Source organism: Berghia stephanieae, chromosome 5 (genome assembly GCF_034508935.2).
Source record: "Berghia stephanieae isolate SIO BIC M18660-M18661 chromosome 5, UCSD_Bste_1.3, whole genome shotgun sequence".
NCBI classification, from domain to species: domain Eukaryota; kingdom Metazoa; phylum Mollusca; class Gastropoda; order Nudibranchia; family Aeolidiidae; genus Berghia; species Berghia stephanieae.
In genome coordinates this window covers 2,509,214-2,525,332 of record NC_088364.1, presented here as the reverse complement: position 1 = coordinate 2,525,332, position 16,119 = coordinate 2,509,214, and the positions used below count along the sequence as shown (strand labels likewise).

The 16,119-nt window shown below is 36.2% G+C and overlaps 1 protein-coding gene across 1 annotated transcript in view; it reads right to left on the bottom strand.

The window, feature by feature from the left end:
* LOC144972239 (uncharacterized) overlaps positions 1 to 16,119 on the bottom strand; it is a 318,601-nt gene that overhangs the window by 14,553 nt on the left and 287,929 nt on the right. The window contains exons 105-111 of the mRNA XM_078913282.1: positions 14,615 to 14,749; positions 11,239 to 11,356; positions 10,983 to 11,051; positions 10,417 to 10,523; positions 5,965 to 6,106; positions 5,100 to 5,234; positions 704 to 807 (exon numbers count right to left, since the gene is read on the bottom strand). Of these exons, the coding sequence (XP_078769408.1) occupies positions 704 to 807; positions 5,100 to 5,234; positions 5,965 to 6,106; positions 10,417 to 10,523; positions 10,983 to 11,051; positions 11,239 to 11,356; positions 14,615 to 14,749 (810 nt within the window). The remainder of the gene's footprint in view (positions 1 to 703; positions 808 to 5,099; positions 5,235 to 5,964; positions 6,107 to 10,416; positions 10,524 to 10,982; positions 11,052 to 11,238; positions 11,357 to 14,614; positions 14,750 to 16,119) is intronic.

Genomic DNA, 16,119 nt, shown 5'->3' with positions numbered 1-16,119 from the left:
TGGAATAACACAGCCATATGTAAATACACAGTATCTGGAATAACTTAGCCATATGTAAATACACAGTATCTGGAATAACACGGCCATATGTAAATACACAGTACCCGGAATAACACAGCCATATGTCAATAGACAGTATCTGTAAATACAAAGTATCTGGAATAACACAACCATATGTCAATAGACAGTATCTGTAAATACAAAGTATCTGTAAAAAGAAGGCCATGTGTAAATACACAGTATCTGTAAAAAGACGGCCATATGTAAATACACAGTATCTGTAAATACAAAGTATCTGGAATAACACAGCCATATGTAAATACACAATATCTGGAATAACACGGCCATATGTAAATACACAGTATCTGGAATAACACAGCCATATGTAAATACACAGTATCTGGAATAACACAGCCATATGTAAATACACAGTATCTGGAATAAACAGCCATATGTAAATACAAAGCATCTGGAATAACACAGCCATATGTAAATACATAGTATCTTTCATGTGGATACAATAGATACACTGTATCACTGTCACATCCAATAATATCAAGTGTATACAACAATGGATGCATATCTTTTGTACAGGAATAGATTACAGTTTGTCCTCAATGTTATCAAAACTAGCAACACAGGACTGAGTAGCTATAGATCCTGCCCTTTTCAAATGCTATTCCTATATATTCAGCAGACTTACGTATGGGATGTCAGAACCACAGACTGTCCATTCCGATTTGCCTGGCCTATACATTTCCACACCTGACGACGAGTAGCTGCATCCATTCCTGTTGTAGGCTCATCCTGGGTGAAGATTGACAGGGTGAAATAGTTATATAGTGTCAAGTGTTACACATTGTAGACACGATGCAAATACAAATAGTTATATAGTGTCAAGTGTTACACATTGTAGACATGATGCAAATACAAATAGTTATACAGTGTCAAGTGTTACACAACGTAGACACGATGCAAATACAAATAGTTATATACTGTCAAGTGTTACACATTGTAGACACGATGCAAATACAAATAGTTATATAGTGTCAAGTGTTACACATTGTAGACACGATGCAAATACAAATAGTTATATAGTGTCAAGTGTTACACATTGTAGACACGATGCAAATACAAATAGTTATATAGTGTCAAGTGTTACACATTGTAGACACGATGCAAATACAAATAGTTATATAGTGTCAAGTGTTACACATTGTAGACACGATGCAAATACAAATAGTTATATAGTGTCAAGTGTTACACATTGTAGACACGATGCAAATACAAATAATTCTATCTTAATAGAAAAGAGTCTTTTGTGACTTGTTCAAAAAGTCAAACTACTTTACAATCTAAAAAGTTAAGCATATGTGACAACACTAGATATGTAAAAACACAGTATCTGTAAATACAAAGTATCTGGAATAACACGGCCATATGTAAATACACAGTATCTGTAAATACACAGTATCTGGAATAACACAGCCATATGTAAATACACAGTATCTGGAATAACACAGCCATATGTAAATACACAGTATCTGGAATAACACAGCCATATGTAAATACACAGTATCTGGAATAACACAGCCATATGTAAATAGACAGTATCTGTAAATACAAAGTATCTGGAAAAACTCAGCCGAAATATCTATCACATATTGATAACGATTGTAAATACACAGTATTATAACATTGTAAATACATAGTATCTGAATACGTATGGAATAAAGCTAAATCAATTCTGAAACCATATGTAAAAACAGTACGTAATCAAGTATGGAATAACACAGCCATATGTAACAATAATCAGTATCTGAATTAACACCCAAAGTTATTCTGGAATAACACAGCCATATGTAATACAAGTATCTGGAAAACACAGCCATATGTAAAACACAGTATCTATACAGTAAATACAAAGTATCTGGAATAACACAGCCATATGTAAATACACAGTATCTGGAATAACACAGCCATATGTAAATACACAGTATCTGGAATAACACAGCCATATGTAAATACACAGTATCTGGAATAACACAGCCATATGTAAATACACAGTATCTGGAATAACACAGCCATATGTAAATACACAGTATCTGGAATAACACAGCCATATGTAAATACACAGTATCTGGAATAACACAGCTATAATGTAAATACACAGTATCTGGAATAAACACGCCATATGTAAATACAAAGTATCTGGAATAACACAGCCATATGTAAATACACAGTATCTGGAATAACACAGCATATGTAAATACACAGTATCTGGAATAACACAGCCATATGTAAATACACAGTATCTGGAATAACTTAGCCATATGTAAATACACAGTATCTGGAATAACACGGCCATATGTAAATACACAGTATCTGGAATAACACAGCCATATGTAAATACACAGTATCTGTAAATACAAAGTATCTGGAAAAAACACAGCCATGTGTAAATATACAGTATCTGTAAAATAAAGTATCTGTAATAACACAGCATAGTAAATACACAGTATTGGAATAACAACGCCATAGTAATACACATATCTGTAAATACAAAGTATCTGGAATAACACACCATATGTAAATACAAAGTATCTGGAATAACACAGCCATATGTAAATACACAGTATCTGGAAAAACAGACATATGTAAACACAGTATCTGGAATAAACACATAGTAAAACAGTACTGAATAAACAGCAATGTAATCAAAGTATCTGAATAACACAGCCATATGTAAATACACAGTACCCGGAATAACACAACCATATGTCAATACATATCTGGAATAAACACAGCAATATGTAAATACACAGTATCTGGAATAACCAAGCCGTATGTAATACACAGTATCTGGAATAACACAGCATATGTAAATACAAGTATCTGGAATAACACAGCCATTGTAAATACACAGTATCTGGAATAAACAGCCATATGTAAATACACAGTATCTGGAATAACAAGCCATATGTAAATACACAGTATCTGGAATGACAGCAATTGTAATACACAGTATCTGGAATAACACGAATTGTAATACACAGATCTGGTAATAAACAGCCATAGTATAATACACAGCCATATGTAAATACACAGTACTGGAATAACATAACCAAATGACAATGACAGTATCTGTAAATACAAAGTATTGTAAAAAGACGCCATATCGTAATAAAAGTTCTTGGAAAAACACAGCCATATGTAAATACACAGTATCTGTAAATACACAAGTATCTGGGAATAACACAGCCAATATGTAAATACAAAGTATCTGCATATTAAAACAGATATTGTAAATACACAGTATCTGGAATAACAAGCCATATTAAATACACAGTATCTGGAATAATCAGCTATATGTAAATACACAGTATCGAATAAACACAGCATTGTAAATAAACTATCTGGAATAACACAGCCATAATAAATACACAGTATCTGAATAACAAAGCTATGAAATACACAGTATCTGAAATACATTTAACACGCATATGTAAATACATCGATAAACGCGAGAAAAACATACAAACAAGCCAATATGTATAATAACAGCCATAATCGGAATAAACTTTAGCCAATAAAGTAAAATACAATCGATAACGCTGGAATAACATTAATCAGACTATAATGATAGAAATCACGGATCATATGTAATAAGTCTAATACACAAAGTATTCTGGAATAAACTAATAGACGATAAGCATAGTAATACAAAGGCACACCTGAACGAATAACCCAGCATGAATACCATTGAAATAAGTATCTGTAAATACACAGTATCTGGAATAACACAGCCATATGTAAATACAAAGTATCTGTAATAACACAGCCAGATACAATGCATATGTAAATACACAGTATCTGGAATAACACAGCCATATGTAAATACACAGTATCTAGAATAACACAGCCAAATGTAAATACACAGTATCTGGAATAACACAGCAAACCAGTATGTAAATACAAAGCATCTGGAATAACACAGCCATATGTAAATACACAGTATCTGGAATAACTAGCCATATGTAAATACACAGTATCTGGATAACAGCATAGTATTGTTAACAAGCCATATGTAAATCACAGTATCTGGAATAACACAGCCATATGTAAATAACAGTATCTGAATAACACAGCCATATGTAAATACACAGTATCTGGAATAACACAGCCATATGTAAATACACAGTATCTGGAATAACACAGCCATAATATGTAAATACACAGTATCTGGAATAACACGCCATTGTAATACAAAGTATCTGGAATAACACAGCCATATGTAAATACAAAGTATCTGGAATAACACAGCCATATGTAAATACACAGTATCTGTAAATACACAGTATCTGGAATAACCAGCCATATGTAAATACAAGTATCGGAATAACACAGCCATTGTAAATACACAGTATCTGTAAATAACACATGTAAAACTGGAATAACACAGCCATATGTAAATACACAGTATCTGGAATAACACGCCATATGTAAATACACAGTATCTGGAATAACACAGCCTATGTAAATAACAGTATCTGGAATAAACAGCCATATGTAAATACACAGTATCTGGAATAACACAGCCATATGTAAAACAGTATCTGGAATAACACAGCCATATGTAAATACACAGTATCTGGAATAATACAGCCATATGTAAATACAAAGTATCTGGAATAACACAGCCATATGTAAATACAAAGCATCTGGAATAACACAGCCATATGTAAATACACAGGATCTGTAAATACACAGTATCTGTAATACAGGCCTGCATCTGTCCCCTGAAATAATAGCCTGAAAATCTGTGAGACGTGTGGGTCTGGGTCCTGGTAGGGGGTCGAAGCTTTTTCAATATAACATGAGCAAAGATCCCCATTCCCCGGAATATTTTCTTAGAATTTTACCAATTCAATAGACTGTGACCCAAAATGAAACATTTTAATTTTTTTTCTTTTTCAGCGGAGCGAAATTGCCGGAATAACACAGCATATATGTTATGACACATCATATGTGATAACACACACAGCATGCATGTGTGTGCGTTATGACACAACATGTATAAGTCTTTGGTAACTACAAACCAAGTATAGGATGGGAGGATCCCCCAACATTGCCACAGCGAGAGCCAGTTTCCTTTTGGTTCCTCCACTGTAGGTATGGACAGCTTTAGAGGCGTGGGATGACAGGCCTAACCGTGTCAGGAGTTGGCTTACAAGCTGTTGATAAAACACACAAAACATTTAAATATTAATAATAACAATAATAATAATAATAATAATAATAATAATAATAATAATAATAATAATAATAATGGAATATACATAACTATGAAAAACATATTCAATCAACAAATGTGTTTTGAAATGAGTTTTAAAAGTTCCCTCAAGAATCTCTTATTTGATCAGAAGGAAGAGAGTTCGATACCAATGGGGCAGCCTGAAATATAAGACCTATCTGTAAAATGGCTTTGTCATTGAAATGTTGCCGTAATGTGCTATTGTATAAGGCATTTCAAGGTGCAAGTCCTATAGTCAGATTTAGGTAAGATAAGAATTCTGAGAGTGCCATGGACCAGAAAGAAATCAAACATTCTGGTTCTTATTGATGCAGGCCAAAGGTCCAGAAAACAGTTGGTAGAAGTTAAAATGAGACAACAGACTTATTATGGCCACATTCGGAGATACAATACCATCCAAAAATCGGTGCTAGAAGGAAAAATAGCTGGCAGAAAGGCACGGGGCAAACCAAGGAAGTCCTGGATTGGAAATGTGGAGGCAACAACTGGCAAAAAGATAATCGACTACTCGGTAATGGCCCTTGAGCGTGAAGAATGGCGTTCCATGACATTCCACCTCTGTAGGGAGACGGAACTCCGGTAAGGTATGGTAAGGTAAGATAAGATAAGCTAAGGGTAAGTGGAATGTATCCAAGTCATCAAGCTCTCACTTCGTTGCTTTGTTGTTGATCAAATCCTCTAAGTCTAGCATGGAAGTGTAAGGTCTCTGTGGCAGTCAGGTATTCGTCCAGACCTCCTTCTTGAGGACAGTATCCAACGGCTTGACCAAAGTGACGGTCATGAGATGAAATCCTGGAAGGGAACAAGTTATTCAAACACATAGGTTGGAATTGGAAACTATTACCAAAAGATTTGTACAAATTTGGATTTATCTTTTTTTACTTCACTCTTTCATTTAACTTTTGAACAGGAAAATTCAATGACAAAACAAATATTAAAAACAAACAAACTGAAGGGTCGTTAAATCCTGAAGGGAGAAATTGGAAATTTATTTATATCTATCTTTATATAGGTAAGCACACACAGTGACTATTATCTTTTCCCATCAAACGTTTTCAACTTCAAGTTGACAGCTATCCTGAAAATCTGGCCTGACATTGCGTTCTTGGGTAAGACATATTTCAACCAATACCTATTCAGGAGAGACAGAGTATCTGGCTGTAGGCAATGATGGATGTTGTAAATCTACCAGCTGATAGATGGTTTCTCTTGTATGACACGGAGAATAGTTATGTATGTGGATGAGAACAGTTACGTATGTGGATGAGAATAGTTATGTATGTGGATGAGAACAGTTACGTATGTGGATGAGAATAGTTATGTATGTGGATGAGAATAGTTATGTATGTGGATGAGAATAGTTATGTATGTGGATGAGAATAGTTATGTGTGTGGATGAGAATAGTTATGTATGTGGATGAGAATAGTTATGTATGTGGATGAGAATAGTTATGTGTGTGGATGAGAATAGTCATGTATGTGGATGAGAATAGTTATGTATGTGGATGAGAATAGTTATGTAAGTGGATGAGAATAGTTATGTATGTGGATGAGAATAGTTATGTGTGTGGATGAGAATAGTTATGTATGTGGATGAGAATAGTTATGTATGTGGATTTGTAATCTCATGCTATTATCACATTTTGCTTTGGACGACTCGTCCCTAGTTCCAGACTCGCTCTGGGCAGCGCAAAGTTGAGTTCTTGAAAAATAATTTTTACTCACAGTCTCTCACCTTATCCAGGTCTAAAATGAGTAGCTGGTTGGTAACACTGTTGTTTCTACCAAAACCTAACATAACTATAATAGTGCCTTATAAGCATCATGCCTCATCTGATATGTAAAGTATTGCTTAGAGAATGGACAAGGACCTTGAGCAGATTGTAGTGGAAACTGACCATTTCAAATTATCTTTTTTAAAAATTAATTATTCTTTTGTCATAAGTGAAGAACACTGAGCTAGTTAAAATCTATGAAAATTTCAAATGATCTTTGTGTGTGTGTGTGTGTGTGTGTGTGTGGATGTATATGTCCATACATGTGTGTATGTGTGTGTGTGCGTATGTTAGTTGATGCATATGTATGGATTTGCAAAAGTCCATATACGTGTGTATGTGTGTGTGTGCGTATGTTAGTTGATGCATATGTATGGATTTGCAAAAGTCCATATACGTGTGTATGTGTGTGTGCGTATGTTAGTTGATGCATATGTATGGATTTGCAAAAGTCCATATACGTGTGTATGTGTGTGTGCGTATGTTAGTTGATGCATATGTATGGATTTGCAAAAGTCCATATACGTGTGTATGTGTGTGTGCGTATGTTAGTTGATGCATATGTATGGATTTGCAAAAGTCCATATACGTGTGTATGTGTGTGTGCGTATGTTAGTTGATGCATATGTATGGATTTGCAAAAGTCCATATACGTGTGTATGTGTGTGTGCGTATGTTAGTTGATGCATATGTATGGATTTGCAAAAGTCCATATACGTGTGTATGTGTGTGTGCGTATGTTAGTTGATGCATATGTATGGATTTGCAAAAGTCCATATACGTGTGTATGTGTGTGTGCGTATGTTAGTTGATGCATATGTATGGATTTGCAAAAGTCCATATACGTGTGTATGTGTGTGTGCGTATGTTAGTTGATGCATATGTATGGATTTGCAAAAGTCCATATACGTGTGTATGTGTGTGTGCGTATGTTAGTTGATGCATATGTATGGATTTGCAAAAGTCCATACACGTGTGTATGTGTGTGTGCGTATGTTAGTTGATGCATATGTATGGATTTGCAAAAGTCCATACACGTGTGTATGTGTGTGTGCGTATGTTAGTTGATGCATATGTATGGATTTGCAAAAGTCCATATACGTGTGTATGTGTGTGTGTGCGTATGTTAGTTGATGCATATGTATGGATTTGCAAAAGTCCATATACGTGTGTATGTTAGTTGATGCATATGTATGGATTTGCAAAAGTCCATATACGTGTGTATGTTAGTTGATGCATATGTATGGATTTGCAAATGTCCATACACGTGATAAACTTGTAAATGAGCTCTATAAAAATTGACTGAAACTCTTTGTAATTCGTAATGGAAAAATCCAAAGAATTGAAAGGAATAGTAAACAGCAAGCTTGCTTGAGCGCTTGAGCAAAACAATGGCAGAATACTAATTTGCGCGGGAATTAATTAGGCTACTTACCATCGTTCCTTATAATTAGGTACTCAATCAGTGAAGAAACTAGAAATGGACAACCAGTTTGTTTACAATATGAGGCAATCGAGATGTGCTTGTAGCAATCATTTAACTTTCGATTTGAAGGTGTCTACATAACGCACTTCTGGTGTCCGAATTTTTCTTTTTCATACTTTTACTTCCCTCCAGGTAAATGTGGTCAATTTTGGCTTAGATGAAACAGTGAACTTTATCGCTCAGCGTCTCAGTTAAAATTGGCTACCATTGGGTTCACAACAGGTTTGGAAAGTGAAAAAATAATTTCACGAAGGCTGTGTGAAATACACTGGGATGTATTCAGACACAGCAATTCTAAAAAGCGTCCCTTAGCCTTGGCAATATATCCACAATTAATATTAACGGCCCATGAGCTATGCGTAGCGCTGTGGAATATTCAGGGATGTAAATGCAAACTTGAAAAAAATTCTGAAATTCTGCGAACTCATTTCAATAGTCTACATCGACCATCTCAGTAGGTACCTACTTCGGAAAACTCCAGTGACACTCCAGGAATGAGGTGATAAATGGCCTTGTGATTATGAGAAGATTTTTAGGACTTTTGAGTGATAACTCTCAGAATAAAATCCAGATTATTTTGTTTTTGGATGGATTTTAATGCTTAAATCAGTGCCCATTTAGTAAATCTTATCCTTATCTTTATGGATTAAACAGGGTTAAATTAGTTTGGGATAATGAAAAAAATCAGAATTTTGCAATTCTTAACTTATTTTCACTGCACATAATCCAACATCTAATTTTTTACATTAAAATTAAATTCAGGTCAAAATATTACCTCCAATGACTAAATGAATCTGACAATAATAAAAACTCTTACTCAAATTTCAACAGCCATATCATTACTAAGGCCAATTTTGACATTGGAAAGATGGTCACTTTCCGATATTTATCATTTTCTCAGGTCCCCAAACCCTTCTGCTAATAAAAAAGGCAATTAGAGTACATTACAATTCCAATACTACATTATTAGGTTTAGAATCGTGTTTAAAAGCCTTTTACTTTATTGGTGTAGCTTTCAATGAGAACAAACAAATTTGATTTTTTTCCCCCACCACAGTCAAAAGTTCATCGTAGTCTCAGCCAGAAATGAGACCCCATAGACATTTCTCACAAAGACCAAGGTTAAGGGAAATGTATCTTCAGACCTATTATGATTGAAATGGATTGCACCACACAGTAATTACTTACAGAAACAGAAATAAATTCCAACTGAGCCTTAGGAAGAAAGTGTAACAACAACATCAGAGCTCAGTCATCAATACTCGATGTGCACCCACCATCTTCTACTTTCGATTCTGATCCCATGTTTTGCTTCCGGTAAACTAAAAATAACCCTCCTTGTTTACACAACATACGTGAATCTAGTTCCGAATTAAAATAAGGAAAATTCGGAAATTCGATCAATCCTTAGTACTTCCGAATTAAAATTCGGAAGCTGTCGTGGAAATAAGTTGAATGGTTAAATACACGTATAATCATAACTGACACAACAGTAGTGTTAATAATTGTTTCAGTGCATTGGAAATGGATACACACTACAAATTCTCTAGTATCTCTTATCACAAGAGTTGTTGGTAGTGAGGTATTGAGAAATATCTAAATAGTTTGGGGAAGCTAGAAAATGTGTGAAAAATAGGAAATCCTAATAATTCTGAAAGATTTACATCCCTGAATATTCCTAATTAACTTTACGGTAATTCAACTACGATTTCTGAATTCTTTCCTTATTCAATTCTTTCTTTCCTTCTTTAAAATATTTGAATTTGACGAATTGACTAACTTAAGTTAATTGACTGAGAATGTACAGGTCTAACGTGTGTATGTGTAGGAGTGAGACTGACCTTCTGCCATTAAACATGACGGTTCCACCAGAGGATCCCAAATCCCCTGTTAGCATCCTGAAAGTCGTCGTCTTCCCTGCTCCATTGACACCCAGTAATCCAAAGGACTGGAACAGTACAGGATAGAACACAGGGAATTGGTTGTGGTGGTGGTGATGGGAATGGTGGTGGTGGTGATGATGGCGTTGATGTTGGTGATGGTGGTGCTGTTGATGATGGTGATGGTGTTGATGATGGTGGTGATGATGGTGGTGGTGGTGATGAGGATGATGATGATTGTGATAGTCATGGAAAAAGAGTGGGATTTGATGAAGGATGCAATCATTAGACTTTGTGCCCGATGCCAATAATACTTTCAGTAGAGACTGCATGGATAAATTCCCTGACAGACTGGCTGGGAACGGAAAGAAACAGTTACACTATTAGAGCAACAGAAGAAAGAGAGGAGTGGAGAGCAATGACCGCCGACACTATAATAAGCTGGTGAGAGACTGCAATGGAATCTAATCCCACCAAAGTGTTACAACCAGACCTACAAGTGTTAACATATCCCCTGCATGACTTACCTCTCCTTCCTGAACACCAAAATTGACGTGGTCCACGGCGCAAAACTTTTTCCATCCTCGTCTGTAGACCTGAATGGTGGAAAACGGAAATGGGAATATTTAATGTCATAGTTAAATTTGGAAGTCACAAGTACATACTTTCACAATACTGTTACTGCTTCCTTGGTAAATATGGTGAGATATATCATGATTGTTTACATTAACCTGAAACCCTGGACTGTATGAACCAAAAACCATATCAAATGAATTCCCATACCTTGGAGAGATTGTGGACTTGAAGGAGATCATCCTTGGGATGTTGTTCAATTCTTTCTTTCTCCCTAGACACGTCTTCATCTATCTCAGAGCTTGTCTCTGAATGCTTCTTGGAAATGCTGTATGGAGAACAAGTCAGAGATAATGACTAACCAAGGTCCTTCGTACACAAAGTTATAATTGGGAATACGAGCCTAAATCTTGTTTTCATCTAAAAACAAACAATGAAGTGGTTTGAAAGCAGCCTGTGACCGTAGCAATAACAATAATAATAGGCAACTATAAAAAAGCTTTCAATAAGAAGTCATTCCAATCAAAAGTTTCAAGGTCGGGTCATTTGTCAACAAAACAAACTTTCAGTGAATCTTGATAGGTTGAATGTCATTTTAAGGGATACGAAATGTACAAAAGAATATTTGTCAATTTACCATAGAACTAACAGTTGGACGATAGCAAGGACGACTAGGCTATCCCATCTTTTGTTCAAAACTCCCATGTTCAATGTCTTTTTCAATGAGATGTCAGCCAAGTTTAGGTCAGCACACAAATTCACTGTTTCATGTTTAACCCTATCATTTAAAAGGTATTTTTTTTAAATATAAAGATCCCACCAAATGAATGCCTGCATTCCACAATGCCAGGAAATACTGGCTTTCCTCAAATCGCCTCTTAACAGAACTGCAGCAACTATGTGCAGATGGAAACTTGGGAACAGGGATGCCTGCAGGGAATGTCAGATGGAAACTTGGGAACAGGGATGCCTGCAGGGAATGTCAGATGGAAACTTGGGAACAGGGATGCCTGCAGGGAATGTCAGATGGAAACTTGGGAACAGGGATGCCTGCAGGGAATGTCAGATGGAAACTTGGGAACAGGGATGCCTGCAGGGAATGTCAGATGGGAACAGGGATGCCTGCAGGGAATGCCAGATGGGAACAGGGATGCCTGCAGGGAATGTCAGATGGGAACAGGGATGCCTGCAGGGAATGTCAGATGGGAACAGGGATGCCTGCAGGGAATGTCAGATGGAAACTTGGGAATAAGGTTGCCTGCAGGGAATGTCAGATGGAAACTTGGGAACAGGGATGCCTGCAGGGAATGTCAGGCACACTGCTGTTTATTTCTTCATAAAATCGGATCACTTAGTTATACTGCTGGAACCCAGCAAGTGACTGACAACAGCAGCTGCATGCTGTAAAAGTGGCTACCTGGACGGGGATTCCCCGTTTTGAGGGTTAAGACACACAGTATTGCATTTTCGTGATGTAATACAGCACCATATCTAGATGACCACTTACCTGACAATAATATTAACTTATGGAACAGACAGTACTACTTTCACTTGTTATGTTGGTTCTTTTTTCGTTTTATTGTGATTATTCTGATAGGTTTTATAAGCACTTTAAAATCCCTACTATTTTAAAATATTTTGTTGTTTTGCGGACAATAAAAAATTCAAATCTTTAAAATCAGACGTTGGATTCCGAAACTAATTAATGCTTTGTCTAGTCTTAATATTATTACACAAAGTAAAACATTCATTTTCTGATTCAACACATTTTAACTACGTTTTTAATGGTCATAAATGTAATGGGCTGGACATCTGGTATGTTCTCTTCATTTGTATTTTGTAATGTATTTAAAAGATATGGAGATAAGTGGATTAAACAATTTAACACACCCCTAAAGAACATATAGAGCAATATATTGTGTGTGTAGGTTTTACTTCACTATTACAAATAGAAACAAAACGATCGTCATTACACCAAACAACAACACCATCACAGTGGCGTAGTAGATAATACAAACAATGAATATGGTAGAAAAAGGCATTCCTCTCTCTCTCTCTCTCTCTCTCTCCTCTCTCTCTCACACTCTTTCTTTCTTTCTCTCTCTCTCTCCCTCTCTCTCTCTCTCTCTCTCTCTCTCTCTCTCTCTCTCTCTCTCACACACACACACACAAACATGCATACATACACACATACATCCTGCATATATACACACATACAAACGTAAAAGACAGGCTAAGAGAAATGCATCACAGTCACACTACACCTAATTCATATCACTGACAACAACGATATAACATCAACAGTTAGTACAGATAGTATTCCACAAAGGCAATTTGACAGGGGAAAATAAGAAGAGGGCGGGGGGGGGGGGGGGGGGGGATTTACTCAAACATAGCCAAGATAGAGAAAATAACAGTGGCACCTCCTAGGAATTAAGAGATATTCAGACAATATTCACAATGTACAAGTAGTGCAGCCGGTGAATAAAACCTTCCCACACCAATCAACAGAGACATGAATGAAACAAACCCATTCATTTCATATTTCTTAAATCAGAAACAGATGGGTATTTAAGAACTATTATTGTAGGGCTACTTGCAGAGTGTATATATATATTCCTGTACTACAATAAGTATGACTTCTTCACTCCTTTACCATATTCGTGGGAACTTTTAATGATAAAACTGTAGAATTGGTGTAGTAAAGTGTTCCATGGTCAGTGGGAGTCCAGGAAATGATTACGACATTGTTTACATTGTGTAACTGGTCCAAATTCATCACCCACGATAGCCTAGACATATCATAGACTGCTAGATATTCCCAGTGAAATTTGATACCCCACCCCTACACTTGTTACATATTTGTTGAACTGGATTAACATTAGTGCAACAGAAAGTAGACAGTTTGTACTATGTACTAGTGTGAATAATAATAAACTGCAACGTCTGATTATTGTTGTAGGGATTCCAGAAACATTTGATTTAAATGATAAATGTAGTGAAAATGTGAGTCTACTTTGCTGTCTTCCTGAGAGAGAAATATACTGATGATATCTATGATATTTAGTCCACTGTGTGAGGGGGATTTCAATCTATAACATGAGTGATATATATTTACATTTAAGATAAATGTCACTTGGCTATACCATTATTTATCCGACCAATTAGACTACTCGCTTCACTGACTGCAGGCACGTGCCATACCAGAGCGCAGGTAAAGAGAAGGAGAGTAGTGACCTCTTGACCTAGTATCTCAACTAAGTGATCCGCTGGTAAACCACTGTGGGCAACTCCAGAGACCAGCGATCACATCATCTTCCACTGTCCGGTACCAAAACTTGAAACGGTCCTTAGGGTGGAGGGAGACTTTCGAAGCTGGGTTGACGACATGAATTTGGAGGTGTGGCCATACGCTACCACTATTGATTTTTAAATAAACACAGTCTCATAAATCTTGAAAACAGTGCCTAAATAACTTGATCAAACTTTTCCTAAATGGTATTGATAGCCCTCTAGTCCTACCTACCATCCAAATGAAAAGGTTTATTATTGGAACAAACAACACGATGATGAAAGAAAAACTTACCGTAGAGCTCTGGCATGGATTTTCTCTGCCAAGAGATTAAGGATGAAAAAGACAAATCCAAATATAGCCATGGCCACTATTTTGTATCCAGTGATATCGTAGTGGTAGGGGTCATCATACAGGTCTTGGTCAAACCTGGAAGTGGATGGCCATTGGTCATCATTCAATCAAATCAGTGGAAAGAACATGGAAATGGACATGGGTACAAACAAGACAATCAAAACCTCCACGGAAAGGTTCCATAGGATATTGGACCTTCCCATTTCAAGATGGCATCGTTTACTTTCTTCTGTAGTTTAGATTGATAGTACAAGTCAGGCCTGTAAATGGTTGGTGAAAAAATTGTCGGAACTTTTTGAACACACAAAAATAGACACAACAGGACAAAAATATGGACACAACACAGATATGACACGTCAAATCATGTCACTTTCCCATACTTATTTATAACGAGGTCCTTATTTTATGGTACAAAAAAAAAAAATCCCAATTATTTGAGGGCCCAGGTCTGAGTTAGTAAAATGAAAGGAAGAGAACATTCCTACCCTTTTGAATGATGTGTATCTCGTGCTTGACACAGGAAGCTGCGTATCTTCGCTCCTGTTTGTGTTAAATGTTTAAGCTGATTCTTTCGTTTATTTGGATTAATTCTTATAGAAGAAGAAGAAGAAGAAGAAGAAGAAGAAGAAGAAGAAGAAGAAGAAGAAGAAGAAGAAGAAGAAGAAGAAGAAGAAGAAAAAGAAGAAGAAGAAGAAGAAGAAGAAGAAGAAGAAGAAGAAGAAGAAGAAGAAGAAGAAGAAGAAGAAGAAGAAGAAGAAGAAGAAGAGGAGGAGGAGGAGGAGGAGGTGGTGCGGTCGTGTGAGAGCATTCGAAGAAAATAATTATTTCGCATTATTTTTTTTGCCGTCTTACATCGGAGGAACCAAAGAAATATAGAGACTGAGAAGTAAGAACCGGAGATATGGATGTGTGTCAGTAGCAAAATAGAGAGAAACCTTCCGGTCCGGTTCAACACATTTCTGTGCGTGCGTTATGTACTGACTAGGTGTGTATGTGTGAAGACGACTAGCGCGAACTTTGCGACCCACTCTCGCTGGCTGTGGCACAGTAGCTAGGCAGTGAATACATCCGCGGCAAGTGGAGCGTGTAGGTGGCATGATAATATTATAGCTAACAGATAGACGGCAAGTTTTGTTTTTCTTTGATGCAACAAATGAAATTTTTTTTTTTTTTAGGTCGGCGTTTGTAATGGAATAAAATCTATTTTTTTTCGAGGAACGAAATAAAAGTCTTTTATTTTCTTTTTTATTGGTTCTGTTCTTTGACGTTACGAATTTTATTTTTACTATGATTTTTTTTTTTAATATTAGCACTTATAGAGCAAAATCGTACTGTCAGAAATCCGACAATAGTCGGAAGATTTACAGGCCTGTACAAGTGTAATAATAAGATCAAGAAAATATCAACTGGTGCGGACGATCCATATTTTATATGTAACCTTTTAT